Below are 17,765 nucleotides of genomic sequence, written 5' to 3'. Positions count from 1 at the left end.
CAGGACATTGTGAACGGACGTAGCCGTTAACAATGGCATGCTGCCCTGATGCCCACCACTACCCACTATGACGACAATACACAAGAGGTGAGGTGCACCATTAACTCCATGGGCAGCCAATGCTGGTTGTACGACTACTAATGGTCGCTCCGAGCAGCACTTGCACCGCATTTTTATAGTGACCGTGTTGAAACGATCCTACAGAGCGGAGGGTCTTCTGGGCTTCTGCTTTATTTGTCACCCATGGTCGTGCTATGTATTACACTGGAGATGTTGTCATTTTCAATACGTGTTTCCAGATGACCGTGACCATGTAATGGTCATTTGGCCATACTGTCTTGGTCGTGTGATCCATGAAAAGGACATTGTACAATTACTTTCTTCTGTAAACAGAAAGCCCCTAAGCACCCCTCATAGGCTAACCCCTTAACTTAAGGATGCTTCCTACACCCTTGGGGTCAAACCCTGCACCGCCAATACATTCTTCATTTCCCAAGAACATTTAATTTTTCCTTCGTTTCCATTCCCCTATGGCCGCAAAATCTCCTCTTCCTCCCTCCTCCTCCTCCTCCTCCTCCTCTCCTTCTCTCCCTGTCCCCCACCATGCTCTCCATGTCCAACAGGGTGTGTAGGTGGGTTGAGGGGTTCCTGGTTGCCTTCTGCAGAGAGGTGGTGCAGGGTAGTTGGGATTGGGATGAGGGGGTGGGGTCTCCCATTGCATGCAGCAGTGCTCATGTGAGGCGGGGCGGACTGACAAGAGTATGGCCTATACCAGCTGACAGGTTCCATGCCAGGGCCATGCATTAAACATTGGGGAGTACCGTCACTCAGACGGCATGTGATTCCCTATGCAGATGATAAAATATAGGTCACACTGCAACCACCGCCACCACCGCCACCACCACCATTACTACTAGTACAACCACAATCTGCAAGGGTTGGGTCGGGAGGGGGAGGAACCGGTGGGTGTTTATGGCCCCGGCGTGCAGGCGCATGGCGGACATATTTCATGTGCTGCCGTGAACACCACCAGTGACCAAGAGACTGGAAATTCAGAGTCGGAACGCGTCGGAACCGCAAAGCAAAGCACCGTCTAGCCGTGACGGGCTCGCCCGCACCCTGATGTGCCCGCCAGTGGATTTGTGAACAAGAACTCGTTAGCTGTTTATTCAATGAAAAAAGTGTAACCAAAGAATAGACGATTGTTAGCCATTAAACAGGGGCAAGTAACGTAGCATAATGCTAACTAGTGGATGCCGGGGGGATGCTTTGGGTCCGGAGGCTGGGTGTCGGTGGGCCAGGGGGATGTGCTCCTTCTGGAGAGGGTTAAGGAGGCAGCCTCGATGGTACTGTGTCTCCCACGCTCCACTCTGGTTACCCTCCATGTATACCATACAGAGGGTGGCCCACTCAGGCTTCACTTCCCTTTGTCGTTTGATGATTTTCTTTCAGTTCCCTTCGTGTTTTTAGTCTTTGTAGCATTATTGGATTGTCCATAATTTTCCATCCCACTCCCTTGCTCTCTTTTCCCCTCTCCTCTGCTTGTGTCCTATACCCTCATCTTCCTCTCCTCTGTCCTAACACTCCCACTCTCCCAGTAGTTCACTTTTCTTTGTCAACAAAATTGGTTAGCATTGGAGATGTTATGACTTTTTATTCTAATTATCTTGACACTTGCAGCTGATTCTCAACTATATTTGCATTTTGGTTGCCTCTTCATCTTCACAATGTTTTGACATTGCTGGATTACACTGTAGTGTATTTGCTGGAGATTTTTTGCAGGAAGCAAACTTATAAGAAACTAATGAAGGATCTCAGATGAAATTTAAAAAGAAAACCCTGCGCACGGAAGGTCTTTGAACAACAATGTTCACACACCGCGGAATATATCATTTTCATTCCGCGTCGCTCCTCTGGTGAACGTTTGGCGAGGCAACAGTGCCCCCTAATGTTCACCAGAGGAATTGCAAGTGATTGTGATTTTTGTTAAATCGATGATACTCGTATTAAAACTGCTTCTTTTTGTAAAATTAACTAGTCCCCCTGACTGTCTCCACCCACCACGGGATATTTTGTTAGTAGATTAAAATAAATGACATGCATGGGGAGAACATGGTGAAATACAGGCACGCATTTTATAATAATCTCACAGGCCTTGCTGTCACTCTTGTTTAACCACACAGGAAGCAGAAAACGATCAGCCCTTCTACTACTGTCTGAGATGCATTCACAAGGGATGCAATAATACATATACGACACTTTGTGATTCGATGTATTCAAAAATGTAGTTGATTACACTAAATACTGGCTCAACCTTTGAAAACGAACCAGGCATTTGGAACAAAGGCATGGCCCTTAAGTTTTGAAAGTGTTTGAAAGGTATTACAGAGAGGAAAGAAACACAGAAAAAATGCATTGCATATATCGATTTCTTCTATGCTTATAGTGTCTCTGTCTTTAAACTCAAATAATAGAAACCGTGAACGTAATTCATGCCCTTTTATGTTGCTCAACATGTATGTCAAGAGAGCAGCTGATTTAAAAGAGAACCTAGCTTTCAAAAAATACTTTCTTTTTCTGGTTAATCCAAATCCTGTGGCTGGTGCAGTTAAATAAAGCCAGCAGGCCCACAAGGACCAGACTATTGGTGTGCAATGACGCCCCCATTAGCCAATAGGAAGGCAGCAATACCCGGGGAAACAGAACTGTCGCTAGAATACTGCTTTGCTGCCATAGCAAAGTAACAGTAGCATCCAAAATTAAATGATTTAAATTTGTAAAAAAAAAATATTAATGTTATTTTAATTGTTTAATTAATATGGAAAAATATAGTGACACTGGCAGGAGCAGCATAAAAGCCATATTTTATGCGGTATAATATATATGCTATATTTCCCACACCATAATCAAATTATAAAACAACAGCACAATATTGTGAGTACATGAAGGTCTTTGTGATTCACTCATTAAAATAATTAAAGAATACCAAGAACAACTACAATGCCGCGGGTCTGACAGAAAAGCAAATGTATGACTAATGGAGAAAAAGTCATTATCGGATAATGTGGAAGGCTCTAGACGGAGGGAAGAGGCCCAGGAGACCCGGGATAACAAGCTTCCAGGGATCTCTGCATGCTCCCGAGCCTGACGCATGGCCACTCTCAAGACACACCAGCGGGGATTAGCATCCTCAGCACCAGGCAGGGACAGATGGTAAACGGATGGATGGCTGGGTGGGTGAGGGGAGGGGAAGATGGATGGATGGATGGGTAGATGGATGAACTGATGGATGGATAGATGATAGATGCATGGGAGGATATATCCATGCATTCATGGACGAAGGGGTCTCCTCGAGGTGATGTCATCGTGACTATGACTTTGCAATAATCGGTATACAAATCTATGGTGAATGACAATGGCCTAAGTTTTTGCAGATGTGTTTCTGCCTGTGTTTAAAAGGAGGCAGGTGCAAAGTATGAATGGGTATTTGTGTGCAGTGTCTATGTATGAGCGTGTGTGTGTGTGTGTGTGTGTGTGTGTGTGTGTGTGTGTGTGTGTGTGTGTGTGTGTGTGTGTGTGTGTGTGTGTGTGTGTGTGTGTGTGTGTGTGTGTGTGTGTGTGTGTGTACCTCTGAGTCCTCGGCGCGGAGGCCCAGCTGCAGCACAGCACTGGGGTCCTTCAGTTTGGCTTGGCTGGACTGAGCCATCTGCAGGTTCAACTGCCAGCCAACGTGTTCCAGCTGCAACACACACACACACAGACACACACACACAGTTGTTTCTTTCCATTAGAGAAGGTGACCCTCTTCTGCGGTCAAAATATTGAGACTAAGAAAGTGCCTAAAAAGACAACACTAGCACATCATTCTGAAATAGAAACTCACAAACTGCCTTTCTTTTATTTTATTTTTTTATATTAATATACTTTTAAGGGCTGGCAAGGTAGGATGAAGAAAGTCCGCATAAAATATTCCTCATACAAATACAGCACATACATTCACACACGTAACCAATCAAACGCACACACGGACACACAAGACTGTAACAAGGGGAAGTAGAAGAGCAGGCAATGAGTCGATGGTATCCACAGATTCAGTCTTGTCAAGTTAAGCAAAGTGTGGGCCTGTTTGTTGGTTCAGCCTGCTCCCGTGAGTACTAAGACATCCAACCGACTCAAGCCAGTACTGTGATCTCAGCGGTAGACCACCTCTTCCCCCCTCTAGCGAGTGTGCTCTCTGTGTGGACCGCAAGTCAGTTCTCCTTCAGAGGGGAGAGCATGTTCCACCTTCACATCGTCTGCCAGCCGGCCAATTAGATAATGAGCTGCAGCAGCCTCTCGCAGTAGCTGGGAAGGTGAGTGCTGGCCCAGCCCGTGGCTGCCTTGAAATGGCTGTGTATATGTCCAGGTTAGCTAGATATACATTTCCAAATTCACTGAAATCATACATCATCTGTACCACATACAAAACCCAGAGGAAATCCACTTCAGCCATCATGACATGTTGTGCAACGAAGTAAATGACACCTGTTTAGAGAGAACAATGTGTTCTTAGTCAAATTGACAATGTGTCTCAAACGGTTTGCCGAGATTTACACATCTAACAATGTTTTCAATCTCTATCAGTGTTTTCTTCCTGAGCGGTACGGATTTCCATGACTCTCAATCAACTTTAAAAGGCTTGCATATTAAATGTCACCCAGCGAGGATGAGTTTGTAATTGGAATTTACAAACATTCAAATTTGCGCATCGCAACAAATGCATGGGTAGTTGGTTTCTTAGAGGTTGAAATTTCATTGGATGCTTGCGCTGTCCAAAAGCCTGGTAGTGTGTCCTCTGTCCTTCCTTCCTTCTCCCAACACCCCCTCCCTCCCTCCCTCCCACACACACACACACACACACACACACACACACACACACACACACACACACACACACACACACACACACACACACACACACACACACACACACACACACACACACACACACACACACACACACACACACACACGAATTGTCTGTGACTGGCTAGCTGGCTGATGCACTGAGATATAGCTCATCAGCCAGTTGTTGCAGTGTGATACATGAGCAGTGGAGAAGAGAGGTGGCTAAGTGTTTTACGATGCAGAGTGGAGAAATAATAGTAAACCATGTGTGAATGATAGATTCTAGAACCCAGACTCAGCATTTTAAGAGAATTCTGTGTAGGAGTTGCGTGTTTCCTCTGTGGAATCTGCTGTGCTAAAAAACAATTGCACATGTTTGCCTCAACACAGACAGTGTGAAAGTGCATTTTAATTGCACTTTCAATTCAATAAAGTATGGAATAGGTCTGAATACATGGTACACTGCGGCCATTTCAGAGCTTTGGGGAAAGGGAAAAGCAAGACTTAATCAAATGGATTGCGAAGACCGAAAAGGATCACAAGAAATGTCCGTTATGTAAGAGCAAGTTCAAAGGAAAGGCAAAAACGCTATATAATTAAGCACAACAAGGGCAACTATTTGCCCTATTTAAAACGAAGACAACAGATAGCTCCCTGCTCTCAGGGACCTGAGACCCAGTTTCGAGAAATTGTGACATAAAAAACAAGCAACCAAGCAGCGTCCTATTGTCACTCTGATGTTCTTCAATACACAAGTATTGAAGAAGACACGTTATGTCTGTATTCTGCATCTACTCTCCGCAGCCAAAGCCCAGGTAGACCGGTGACCCCCTCGCTGTCCTGCTGTTAGAACAAAGAGCCGCAGCAGCTGTAGTCAGGGACGACAGGAGAGACTACGCACAAGTCCCTGGGAAGAAAATTCTCCGAAGATGTACGACGACAAGAGCAACGACATATCACCGAATGCAAATGGAGGGTTGTTATTTTTGTTGTCTCATTATGCTGTTTTTGTCAACAAAGTGCCCTTTTTATGAGGCAGAATATTCAGGGAGAGAACATGCGGTATAATAAGTGGACGATGTTTGTTTGAACTATTACCACATGGGAGAGGGGGCACAGTTAAATACAACACTGTGAGTGTTGGGCTTGACTCATAGCTGCATAATTCATGCTTAGTGCCAGATCGGTGATAATGTCCCCTAGCTACAGGCTCTAGTTTCAAAATAAATAATGAGAGCATACATTTGAATGACACACAGATAAAAGCAGAAAAAGCTCATATGTGCTTCACTGAATGCCATCAGTAAACATTGAATCCACAAATGATGCAGATAGATGAAAAATCTGAAAAGGTGGCAAATCTTAATCCTTAATTCCGAACCACATTTTTCGCTGTTGTAACGTGACCAACCGCAGCTCAATCCAGCTCAACCTGGCAACTATTTCTCCATCGAATCACCTTCTTTGGGGCGAAGACGGTCTGCCTGAGCTTATCCACCAGCTCCGGGCCAGCGGTGGCCCATGTCTGGGTGAACACCTCCGCCTTCTCCGGGCTCACGTGGACCGCCTCCAGCTGCTGCTGTAGTGATGCCGGCTTCACATTATGATACACCGCCTGAGAAGGAACCACCACAGGACAGTAGAGAGCATATGAAAAGGATGACCTCACCTGATTATCAATATATCCTTAAAGTAATAAACGCTATTCATTCATGTAATTACAATTATCACCTATATTTTGTATGTTGATTTATATATGGCCATATATATATCGGACGACAATATTGATATTTATTTTAAGGTCCAGAATTAGTATGTGCACACACATCTTAAAGTACCATACTGTATGTTTTTATGACGTGACATGATGTCGGCTTCTCTTCTGTACAATATTGTGATCTGCTACAATCATTTTTATCTGCATTTACACAGCAGTAATTTGGCGATATTGTTTCCCATGCTTTCAACCCACCTCTATGGGAGCAGTAGGTGGCAACATTCCTGCTTGGACCTAGCACAAGCCTTATACAGAACCAATAGGACTGTTCACACAATGGTAAACCCTGGTATTAGTTGACAAATACATGACAAAACCATAAGCAGAAAGCGACAATGCTCCATATCATACTTGTTCCAGGATAAATGAGACTGTTTCGAGAACTAGCGTGAGAGCAGGTTTTTCCAATGATAGCGCTGCTTGAAGCTTCAGCTCCTCGTCTTCACTAAGTATCCGCTCTCCCTACGTTCAATAACAAAAGGAAAGCAGCCGTTAGAATTGTTATGAGAGATGTACAGATGTCAATGTTAGAGTAAAAATAAACAAACACTATCGCATAAATATATATCCAGAAACAATTGTGTTAATACATTATTTTTCCATAGCACCTGTGCTTAACAGTTAAATATCTGATATTTGAATGAATACAGTGCAGCAGCAGGCTTACCTTCAGGTGAAGTTTCTGTATGATCCTAGAGATCAGTCTTGAGAATTTGTTCACGTCAATAGCATTGATGAAAGCCACTGCCTCTTTGATGCTGGATGGAAGAAACAGCAACGTTACCCTCGTTCGATATGCATATTCCATAAAGAAATTCCAAATAACTCTGAGGGACGACATGTATTGGAATATCAGACTTTGAATGGCAATAACAGAGTCCAGAATATTCCTCAATCAAGACCATTCACGTACGGTAGTTCCTCAAATCTAGCCCTTTCTAGTTCTCAAAAAACGTATACACCATGAAGAATATAACGTGTTAATGAAGCACACAAAATACCTATCTTGAGGAATTCTGTCTGATGTATACAAGGCTCCCCTGTAATATTGCACTGCATACAGTAACTGTTAGCTCACTTATCAATAGTAGCCTATTTGAGCGTAAACAATAACATACCTTTGCGTTTCTTTGAAAATAGACGCCATGATGTTTAATTGTTATTAATAAAGCACCATCGACAAAAGTAGATAATTTTTGTTGCCACAATGTAAATGTCACTTCTCTCTTCCTGTTGTCACAAGTAACGCACGTGAGTGTCAAAACTGCGCAGAAATGCGCTCTCATGTACTATTCGTTCAGAATTAGAAACAACTAAATCGTAGTCTCTCAGAATTTTTTTTAAATCTTAATGATAAACTCTTAGTTAGGAATATTCATAGAGATACTCAAAAGGAACATTTGTGATCGCCGTTATGATACGTTGGGGTCGCTGTTTGCGCAGTAAATGCGCATGGTAACGTAACTACAGCATTGACAGATCCTAATCTTACGATTTTACTTTATTGTATTCGAAATTGCAAGGAAAAAAGTGATTTAACTTATTTCCGGGTATTAAATGCACGCCATTCATTATTCAACAGGGTACTAAATGGTGGGTTGTCATTTCTGGGCATAAATATATCAATCTCATGATCTGATGACATCATCGATTTCGGTATTCTCCGGAGCCAAATACTTGCAAGAAATATCTTTATATATCCTTCAATGAGGTTTGGTTTTATAAGAATTGAACACCAATTGAGGCAAATTCATATTTTTTTCTTTCAAATTAACCGACACAAAGACCCACAAAAGATTGAATACTTTATTTACTTGCAAAAGTAAAGAAAAAAACGCCATGCATAGAATAAAATCTAAAGAAATATTTTCATTATTTTGCAAACTGATAAGACAATGAAAAGACATATCAGCATATACAGTAATAATGACCATCATACAGCATTATTTTAATATAAGAATATTCTTTCACAGTTTGTTTTGATTTTACAAACCATTTCAACAATACTGTTTCACTTTGCCATTGAATTCGGTTACACACCGTGAACGATGAATGGAATGATTGCTATGTTCTGGCACAACCAAACCAACCAGATGGTCCCTATACTCCAGAAAACACTTCCCACTAAAAACCTTGATCTTCATACAGGCAGAGACGTACAAGTAACCAAACAAAAATAAACATTTCAATAGATCTCCAGGTCCAAATCAGCTGATCGTTAAAGAGTGCCTGTGAGGGGTGGGGGCAGAGGAATGTACTACAGTTCAATAAATACTTCCATCTTCTCTCTCAAACCAACAAGCCACATAGAGGACATTCATTTTAAAACAGGACAAACCAAAAAAACTAAAAAGGAAAAACATGATAGAGGAAATCTTTTGCTTCACGCAGTACCTTCAATACTCGTATATGTTGAATAAAAACTTTGTGACGTGAGGTTTTGGTAAACAAATTGCATCACAGTAAACACTGGTGGACGTCTGCGGGCCGGGGTAGCCATCTTGCTGCCGCTATTTGAAGGAGGGTAAGTTTGGCACTTTTATGCTGATGTCTCCAATGTTGATGTTTCTGGGCATTTCGGGGAGATTCATGTTCTTTACGGCGGATACGGCGCGTGCGGGCGCCCCTGCGATGCCGGCCTAGATTCACACGGAGAAAAGAGACAGGCAGGATCACTAAGAAACACCTTGGAATCAGACATGATGTGCACGACTCCACAACACTGTTAACACATGACAATCCAAACACGCTCACACACACACACACACACACACACACACACACACACACACACACACACACACACATATGATGCAATACTCAACATATAATACTAACAACGATAAACAACAGACAAAATGCAAAAAAGCACTGACAAGTAAAAAAAACAAAAAACAAACAGACATGTGCAAAATGTACATTCAGATGTCGTACGTAGCCTCATATGCACATGCACTATACGGTTCTTGGATGGTTTACATCACAAACCGGAAAACCACTATGAAGTCGACTGTGAGAGAAGATAAGTAGGTCATTCGTTTGGGTTTGGATCACTCAGCTGTATTTGACATGTATCAATAAGCATGGGCAGCATTGCTCGCAACTTGTGGCCCCTCAGGCTGTAGAAGACCGGTGAGGGTACAAAATGCAAAGAGAATTTTGGTAAAGCAGTACAGGGAATAAATGAAATTGGATATGAAGAAATGAAAATGAGGCTTTTAGATAGATATGCATAGAGATGTGTTTAACAAGTGTGAACATAATAATGGATGTTATGGAGGTTATTTTACAGGTTAATGTGCTTCACAAATGCGATGTAATGTCATAGTGAGGTTAAATGGTTTACTTCAAAGGGAACTTAAAAAAGGAATATATATATATATATATAGATAGATACAGTGGAATTGCTTTTTATGGCTGCTTTAGTTGGCGTCTCGGACGCCATTTCTAAAATGTAAAACAGGTTAGGATATTGTTATAAAAAATATAATTAAGGAACACTTTAGTGCATGGTGTTAACTTGGCATGAGAACATTGTAAGCCTAACAAGGGACAAGACTAAGGGATCTATTTTCAACTCTCCAAGACAGTGAATCTCAAAGCAATTTTTTCCAGAGTACAGCAAATACAGCTAATGGTATTTTTACAAACAACTGTTTAAACAGTTTTTTTTTATATTTTGGCAAAATGTGTTCAGAACATTTGAGAATCACTGCAGTTAGAGATCCCAGACTAGTCTAATCTTTAGTCAGCAGACCCACAAATGTCACTTTATCCTTAGAAAACGGGCTCACCGAGTAGGTGACCTACTCGGAAATACACAAACCCTTAATGTCTTTATGCATGCTGATCTATTCATGTCTGTGTGCTACATCTGCTGCCTGCAGGAGTAATGCAAGAGACAGAGAGAGTAGTGCAACGTAGATTTGGTGGAATGCTGAGCCAGAACTTGTCGTCCTGGTGGATATTTCCCACGTGTTAGGTTGCTTAGATACCTTTGGTTACGTTACCCCGTAACTGGCCAGGTCACTGGATGGAGAGGGTATCCAAGGCTGTGTGAATAGTCATGTCACACCATGATACCAGATTCTAGTGAAACACTATTGCAGCTCTTTGGCTCGCTATGCAGAGCAAGGGTCCCACGATGCAACCATGACACACACTGTACTGTACTGTGCTACACTGTACTGCACTAGAGTATACTATACACACTGTACTCTAATTTGCTGTTCATGTGGTCCCAAACAGTGACATCAATATCATGCAACCTTAACCCCTGGGTTGACTGGAGTATTTATAGGTTAAGGAATATACGCTAGAATATAATTCTTGGAGATTCCATCTATATCTTTTTCTAATAAGTGGTCAGGCCGTAGAAGAAGGTGTACCTGAAAGCAAGGAGGCCAAACAAATCAGGTGTATAGAATAACCTATGCATAAAACATGTTTGAACCTGTACGTACAGATTTAGAAATCTGAAATGCCAAAGGCTTGGCTATTGATACAGAGATAATTCACCACTTTCAGTGGTAGTGCTGGGCGACTGGATATCATTCTAGTTCCTGAATCTGTGTTTCAACAAACAACACCTCACTAAAGTTACAACACATGTCTTAAGAAAAACACCAAAACATTTCTGGGTCTGCCATTAAAGATGTCTATGTTAGCGGCATTAATTTGGATATGTGGAAAGCCATATGGAAGGATTTGTGTAAGGGGGTAGGAAGGGGGTTAAATTTTAGTTGAAGTCGAAGTACTCAGTTGTAAATTTCTCAGTACCTGTGTCTACCTGTCCTGCCTGGTAGACTGAAAGATAAACGTCTGCAAAGAGAGAAAAGAATGGAAAGAACTGGATAGGTCAGGGAAAAGAGGAATGAGGAATGTTAGAAGCAGATCGAGGTCATCACAGTTTATTTCCACAGAAACAGTGACAGGACCTATGATAGGCCGCATCGGTAGTAAATAAAAAAAGGTGGTGATTAAAAGTTGTTGTTGTTTTTTAACTATATCTCTGACCAAATATGTTTAAGATCATAGGTTCAAATAAGTAAGTGCAATCAATCTGTCTGTGCCAAACAGCAAGGACAGATCTTCGTTCCTGGGTTACTGTCATCTTAATGGACAGCGTCACTTTGAATCACCATCACTGTTTTTTGTTGTTTTTCCACACACAGGCCTACGTAGATCCAAGGGAAGAGACAGAATAGTTCTGGTCTGTTTCAACAGGAGCAGACTCATTTTACACATCTGCCAAAAAAGGAAACTCAGTTTGATCCAAAGCAGATGATCAATTTCAGATTATTAGGAAAGCGTTACTTGTTAATTGAGAAACAGCACAAATCTGTAGGAAGTTTAGTCTCAAGATGGCACCAGTTCAACCAATTTGTATAATTGAGTAAGTGCTTTGTCAATGCACTTGCCAGAAACAAACCATTATTAAATCATGTTAGGCTCAGTCAGTGGCCTGATTATTCCTCACTTCTTTGTGGAAAATTGTATCTAACCTGAAATACAGTACGTGTTCAACTTGAAATGCATGCTAATGTTTAATGAAAAAGTATTAGTATGGTTATGCCTTAGGCATTATTAGATGCTAGTGCTAATTCTTATTGCAACACAGAGAATAGCACCTTTTAATAGACCAGCAGTCACAGTGTGTGGTGGAGTGAAGGAAGCTACTGCCACAAATTCAGGTAAAAGTTTAGGCTTATGAGCCAGTTGTATGATCAGATGTGTTGTAACAGAACAATGTCCTAGTTTGACTAGTATGGTCTGAATCAAAATGATATCGTGACCGTAGTGAGTAAATGTATTTACAATAGATTCAATATTCTACTTTTGGCTACAGCCTATAACAAAAACCACGACAACACAGTGTTATTCCTCAATTGTTACACTGCTTGCCAAAGTGGCATGGACATGATATTAAATATAGTGAATGACTGAGAGATTTGATGACCAATAGCAGTAGCAAAAAAGATGCACTGGGCGAATGGGCAACTGCAGCGGTAGTAATGACCAACCAATGGAACCATGTTTGTGTTACAGTGAGACGGAGGCGCCCTGCGCCCAGAGTCTGGTATCGTTTGGAGCCGGGTGTGACAGCGAGGGGGCAGGAGAGAGCGCAAACAGACAAAGAGTAAGTCGGGAGCATCCACGAGGGCAGGAGTAGCATGCAGGATGCAGCATACACACATGCCTGCAATATACCATGAAGGCAAAGAGGAGGTAAAGGGGAGGGGGAACAGGGTGTGTGGTGGGGGGGGGTTGGGGAGGCAGAAAAAGGTTGCTTACCTCCGATTTCTCCATCTTGTTCTGGGCGTCCACCTGCATGATGATCTCGTTCATGTTGGTCTCCAGAACCATGCCACCCATCACCATCTCTGCCAGAATGTTGTGGACCTACCATAGGCGGGGAAGACGCCAAAATATGTATACAGCGTACTGCTTTATTCTCACTGTGTACTATAATATGGTTACAAAATCCCCCCAGGGTTGATGAAGTTCAATCTGATTTAGAGCCTAATCTAATACAACAAATCCATTTAAAAAGCACAGCCCAAGCTGGTATTGGCCGTTTCTGTCCGACTTTCTGCCATGCCCTTATTAAGGTTTAGGGGATGTCATCAAATAACGACATGTGAGGCCTATTGAGACTAAAACTGAGATAAAGAGCTTTACAAATAAATTTGACTTGTAATCTGTGTACCCCCCTATAGTGCAGGATACGGAGTTGTAAACATTCAAAATGTTTACAACTTTCTAGGACCCTCAATTCTGTATGCAAGGCAAGGCATGTGATAGGTTGTTCCTAATATTAGATTACAATGGCCGGCTCCCTGGTGTAGTTTATGTTTTTAACTTTATACTGAGCAGATTATGGATGATACATGATCCTTATTTAATAAGAAAACAAATGATGTCATTATCAGAGCATAAAGACCATAGCAATTGTTGTTACCTATGTGTTACAATGAGTGTAACATTCTACTTATGTATTTGCCATTCTGTTGAGCCATTTACCATTATTTCTGATGTCATAAGTGTAGGAAGCAACTTCGATGTAATATTATTGGACAACAATATTCAAGGAAAATATGAATAGCTGAGACTGCTTTTCCCTACCTTGTCTACATGGAAAATTAAATCCAGCTCACAGACGTTCTCAAAGCATTTGTCCAGAGTTTCCACAAACACCTGTAGAAAAATGTACACCAGTCACCAAAGAGTTACCATCAATGACTGCAAAAAAAATTAAACCTACACGACAATATGCATACAATTTAAGGGTGTTCCACAGCAAATAATAATGATTCATAATATCATTTACTTTATTTACCTGGATTAGGTCTAAAATTCCAAGTTCACTCTCCGAGGAGTCCACACAAAACACAAAGTAAAGTGTGGCGTAGTGTCTGTAGATAAGTTTGTTTTCAGACCCGCCAATCAACCTGATTCACAAAGAATGGGTTCAGAAAAGTAAACAAAGCAAATACACTTTACACCTTTTTGTCATCAACATATATTAAACAGCAATTATTCTTCTCATAAATATATACTCCTAAACAATAAAGATGTGAGACAAGGTACTTGCAGTACTGATCCAAGTTACAAGCATACAATGTCATCAGACTAATAGCAGCCAACAGAATATAATGAAGTAACTGGGACAAATAAGAGTGGAGTATATTGAAGATTCTAAAGTAGTAGTATGTCTTTGTGTATTCATGTCGCAAATACAATGATTGACCTTAGTCTTATCACGTTCTCCCCTCACAGAGGGCACTTTCTTAGACACACAGACACACACACACACACAGACACACACACACACACACACACACCAATACCCCCCCCCCCCCCACACACACACACACACACACACACACACACACACACACCACACACGTGGTGGGACTAAACAAAGATGTTTGAGTGGCCTTTTTTTGTTTTTTACCCCTGTGTGGTTGATGCTAATGTTGGCTAAAGGCGAGGCAACATTAGCAAGAGTCGGCTAGCGAAAGTTGAGGCTCTTTTGTGTAGGAACCCGCAAGTTATCCTTGCTCGTTAATGGTATTTATTTGCTTTTGTTCATGTTCATTGACATTGAGTCATTTGGAAAATCTCTTTGACCCGATATTGACACACGGTATGTTCTCTCGTCTACCATGAGGATTTTCTGCATACAAGACCACAACCCAAAGCGCTTGTACATAGTATTGCATGTGAGCCTGCTTATAATGTGCTCTTTGAGGTACAACAGACAAAAATAGAGCGTCTCTACTCACATGCCTCCTTCCAGGAAGTTACAGACGTTCTCGTCTCGTTTGGACACCAGATGGAAGGTTTCCCTAATGATCTGCTGCTCCGTGTCCTCGCTCTGTGGAATGGTTTAGGAAATTAAAAGCGCGGAACACAATATTCATCTAATTACAGTGCCTTGGTCAATGATGAACTGGGCCGTGGAAGAGGGTGGATGAGCTGTGTCAGTTTCTCTCATTTCCATCCTATATACAACTGTGCACTAAAGACCCTGTCCCTGTTAAAGTTGGGGTTCCTCAGTAAAGTCTCCAAGCGTCCCGGACAGGAAGCTCACTCACACCACAGGATTTATTGATCTAATGAAAGGCCACATTTATCAATCTAGAGAGGGGACTTTTACGGTTTCTGACCATGAGCTCACATTTAAAACGTATCTTACCAACTTAAAAGTTATTATGTCAACCCAGCATGAATTTTAATAGATTAAAATTGGGTTCCACTTCCAATTGAATAAAGCAAGACCAAAAAAGTTATTAAGCTGTGTGCATCTGTAATTCTTTATCTAACCCTATATCGAAGGTAAGAGAGAAATTCCCCTCGTCCATATTGATGTAGGCTACATGGGCAGGTTTGTAGACCTGATGATTTACAGAACCATTGAGACTTTAGATGAAAATATGCTAATATGTAACTTTTTTTTGTATTACTTTTCTAAACTATGCAAGTGGGTAGAATGCTAAATTCTTGGTGAGGAACGCCTCCGAGCACGAGTAAATCACAAGGGCGTAATTACATCATGTGACGTCAACACCAGCTATATTCACTACATTTTGCCCCAATGCTCTGACAATGACAGTTCAGTTTACCATTTGTTAGGAGGCTGTGAAGCAAAAAGGTCGAGTACATTGTTCAGAAGAGTAAGGCCGGGAGGAATCTGATAGTCTATCTAGCCAGATGTTCAATTATTCACCGTCTAAAAGACTGTAACGTTAGTTCAGTCATCTTATACACCAGGATCGATGACATTTTTGCAAAAACGCTACGATCATGTTTCAAACCATGACAAGATATATAAGTAAATATATGACATCAAATGCTATTTTCTTAATACATGTTAAATGCACTGAATGAAACAAACAATATTAAGCTATTTACAGAAAGTGTAACGTTAGCCTAATAATACAAATTATATTTAGGGTCATTGCATCTACAAGCTTGAACACAATAGATAAAGCAGGATATTGGGTAACATAAATAAAGACGCTTGAGATTCGTACTTACATAATGCTCGTAGAATTTAGAAAGCCTTGGTTTCCCATGGTTGTTGAATATTAGAATGGCTTTAATCATGACGCTGGTGGTGGAGTGAGACGGGGGAACAGAAAGGGGTCAGTCTATGAAAGACTGTTGTCCGTCAACCCCCGTGAACCCAATCCTCGCCCGGGAGTGGATGCTAAATCCCTTTTGGATATAAGAATTACTAGGATAGCATACAACAACACGCTACTCCTCCATCCTCTTTTTACGGAACTACTCCACGTCAAGGGGGCTTGCCCCGTTGAACTATGGGACGTTGAGTCCTTACTGGTTGGAAGGAAACTACAACTAAACTCCGTTAGTTGTAGTAAACCATATGGGGGACAATGGGACACAATGGGACATTATGTGTGTATTCGCGGGTTGTCGCCTTGTAATGAATAGTTAAACTCAGTCAACTAATTTGAGGAATAATACAATACATGAATTAAGCGGTTTTCTACAACTGGTCCGTTTTCTGAAATATGAATTTCAGAAACAAGGAGGCTATGGTTTTATTTAAAATATAGGTAAATAAGGTCTACTGTTTGGTCCATATGAATATTCTATCATCCAAGAATAATAGTGGGCACAATGTTTCAGACTATAGGCCTATTTGCCATAAGATGGCGCACGAGTGCACAGTTGACGATGTGGCGCTCTGCTGTATTCTGGCCAATCGCCTGAGTTCCTCGCATGGTCACTAGGAGGTGCCGTTCATCCTCCAAACGTTCCCTTCGGTTTTCCTCATGGTAATCCATCCGGTTTACCAAAAGCTTTTACCATGGTTGTTATGCCGGTGATTTTAGGAAACGATTTAGTCTGTTATATATCAAACACTTAAAGATCACCAAACACTGCATGTATTGACATGTTCTTGGTCTGAATGGATATTTTGTTAAAATCCCGTTCGTCATTGCGCTAGATTTGATCGATTTTTCTATAGGGCTATTGCATAGTCCTCCTTCCCCTAAATTTCCATTCAGTTGTATATTGCCATACAAATGCACTAAATTGTCTTACTGGCAAATGAACTAACTTAAAATCAAAAAATATTTTCTAAAATAACATGGCTATAGGGCATTGAGCCAGGTCCAAATATTAAGATCAGTTACTTATTTACTTTGCATTCAAAAAATATGATTTTCTTGGTTCAATCCCTGTCTACAATATGCACATTTGGTCTAAGGCAAATACACACGCGCGCACGCACACGAACACACACACACACACACACACACACACACACACACACACACACACACACACACACACACACACACCCACACGCGCACACACACGCACGCACACACGCACGCACGCACGCACGCACACACACACACACACACGCACGCACACACACACACACACACACACACACACACACACACACACACACACACACACACACACACACACACACACACGATCACCGACACGCACAGCATATAATTATGTTGTTTGTGTTTTTTACTTGGCAGTTTATGTGAATTATATATGCTCTGCCTGTGCCAGACTCTTCAATAAGCTCTGTATGAAAATA

The 17,765-nt window shown here is 41.6% G+C and overlaps 2 protein-coding genes across 4 annotated transcripts in view; both read right to left on the bottom strand.

Moving 5' to 3' along the window:
* Nucleotides 1-7,934, bottom strand: part of commd10 (COMM domain containing 10) — a 13,885-nt gene extending 5,951 nt beyond the window's left edge. Inside the window, exons 1-6 of one of the 2 annotated variants that reach the window (XM_056593207.1) lie at nucleotides 7,783-7,933; nucleotides 7,332-7,422; nucleotides 7,016-7,126; nucleotides 6,347-6,502; nucleotides 3,629-3,739; nucleotides 953-3,229 (exon numbers count right to left, since the gene is read on the bottom strand). In XM_056593207.1, coding sequence (XP_056449182.1) covers nucleotides 3,191-3,229; nucleotides 3,629-3,739; nucleotides 6,347-6,502; nucleotides 7,016-7,126; nucleotides 7,332-7,422; nucleotides 7,783-7,811 — 537 coding nt within the window. In that variant the 5' untranslated portion in view covers nucleotides 7,812-7,933 and the 3' untranslated portion in view covers nucleotides 953-3,190. Of the gene's footprint in view, nucleotides 1-952; nucleotides 3,230-3,628; nucleotides 3,740-6,346; nucleotides 6,503-7,015; nucleotides 7,127-7,331; nucleotides 7,423-7,782 lie in introns of those variants that run through there. The other variant, XM_056593206.1, reaches the window with a different exon arrangement.
* Nucleotides 7,935-8,461: 527 nt separating this feature from the next.
* On the bottom strand, nucleotides 8,462-16,505 carry ap3s1 (adaptor related protein complex 3 subunit sigma 1). 2 transcript variants are annotated; one of them, XM_056592960.1, is made up of 7 exons: nucleotides 16,208-16,486; nucleotides 14,953-15,044; nucleotides 14,004-14,115; nucleotides 13,790-13,861; nucleotides 12,959-13,066; nucleotides 11,444-11,485; nucleotides 9,234-9,303 (listed from the first exon to the last, which is right to left on the bottom strand). In XM_056592960.1, exons 1-6 carry the CDS (start codon nucleotides 16,274-16,276, stop codon nucleotides 11,450-11,452), a joined length of 489 nt encoding a protein of 162 aa, XP_056448935.1. In that variant the 5' UTR covers nucleotides 16,277-16,486; the 3' UTR covers nucleotides 9,234-9,303; nucleotides 11,444-11,449. The 2 variants fall into 2 exon arrangements, with proteins under 2 accessions (XP_056448934.1, XP_056448935.1); XM_056592959.1 differs by lacking the exon at nucleotides 11,444-11,485 and having other exon boundaries at nucleotides 8,462-9,303; nucleotides 16,208-16,505.
* Nucleotides 16,506-17,765: the final 1,260 nt, after the last annotated feature.

This window comes from Gadus chalcogrammus, chromosome 6 (assembly GCF_026213295.1).
Source record: "Gadus chalcogrammus isolate NIFS_2021 chromosome 6, NIFS_Gcha_1.0, whole genome shotgun sequence".
NCBI classification, from domain to species: Eukaryota; Metazoa; Chordata; class Actinopteri; order Gadiformes; family Gadidae; genus Gadus; species Gadus chalcogrammus.
Note: the sequence above shows the minus strand (reverse complement) of the source record. Positions and strands in the feature narration are given on the sequence as shown.

Excerpts from the sequence above, each read along its gene's own strand:
- ap3s1 (XM_056592959.1), bottom strand. The coding sequence starts at position 16,276 with ATGATTAAAGCCATTCTAATATTCAACAACCATGGGAAACCAAGGCTT. Across the intron at positions 14,116-14,952 it reads AACTTCCTGGAAGGAGGCAT|GTTGATTGGCGGGTCTGAAA; the intron begins GTGAGTAGAGAC and ends TTTGTGAATCAG. Across the intron at positions 13,862-14,003 it reads GAATTTTAGACCTAATCCAG|GTGTTTGTGGAAACTCTGGA; the intron begins GTAAATAAAGTA and ends ATTTTTCTACAG.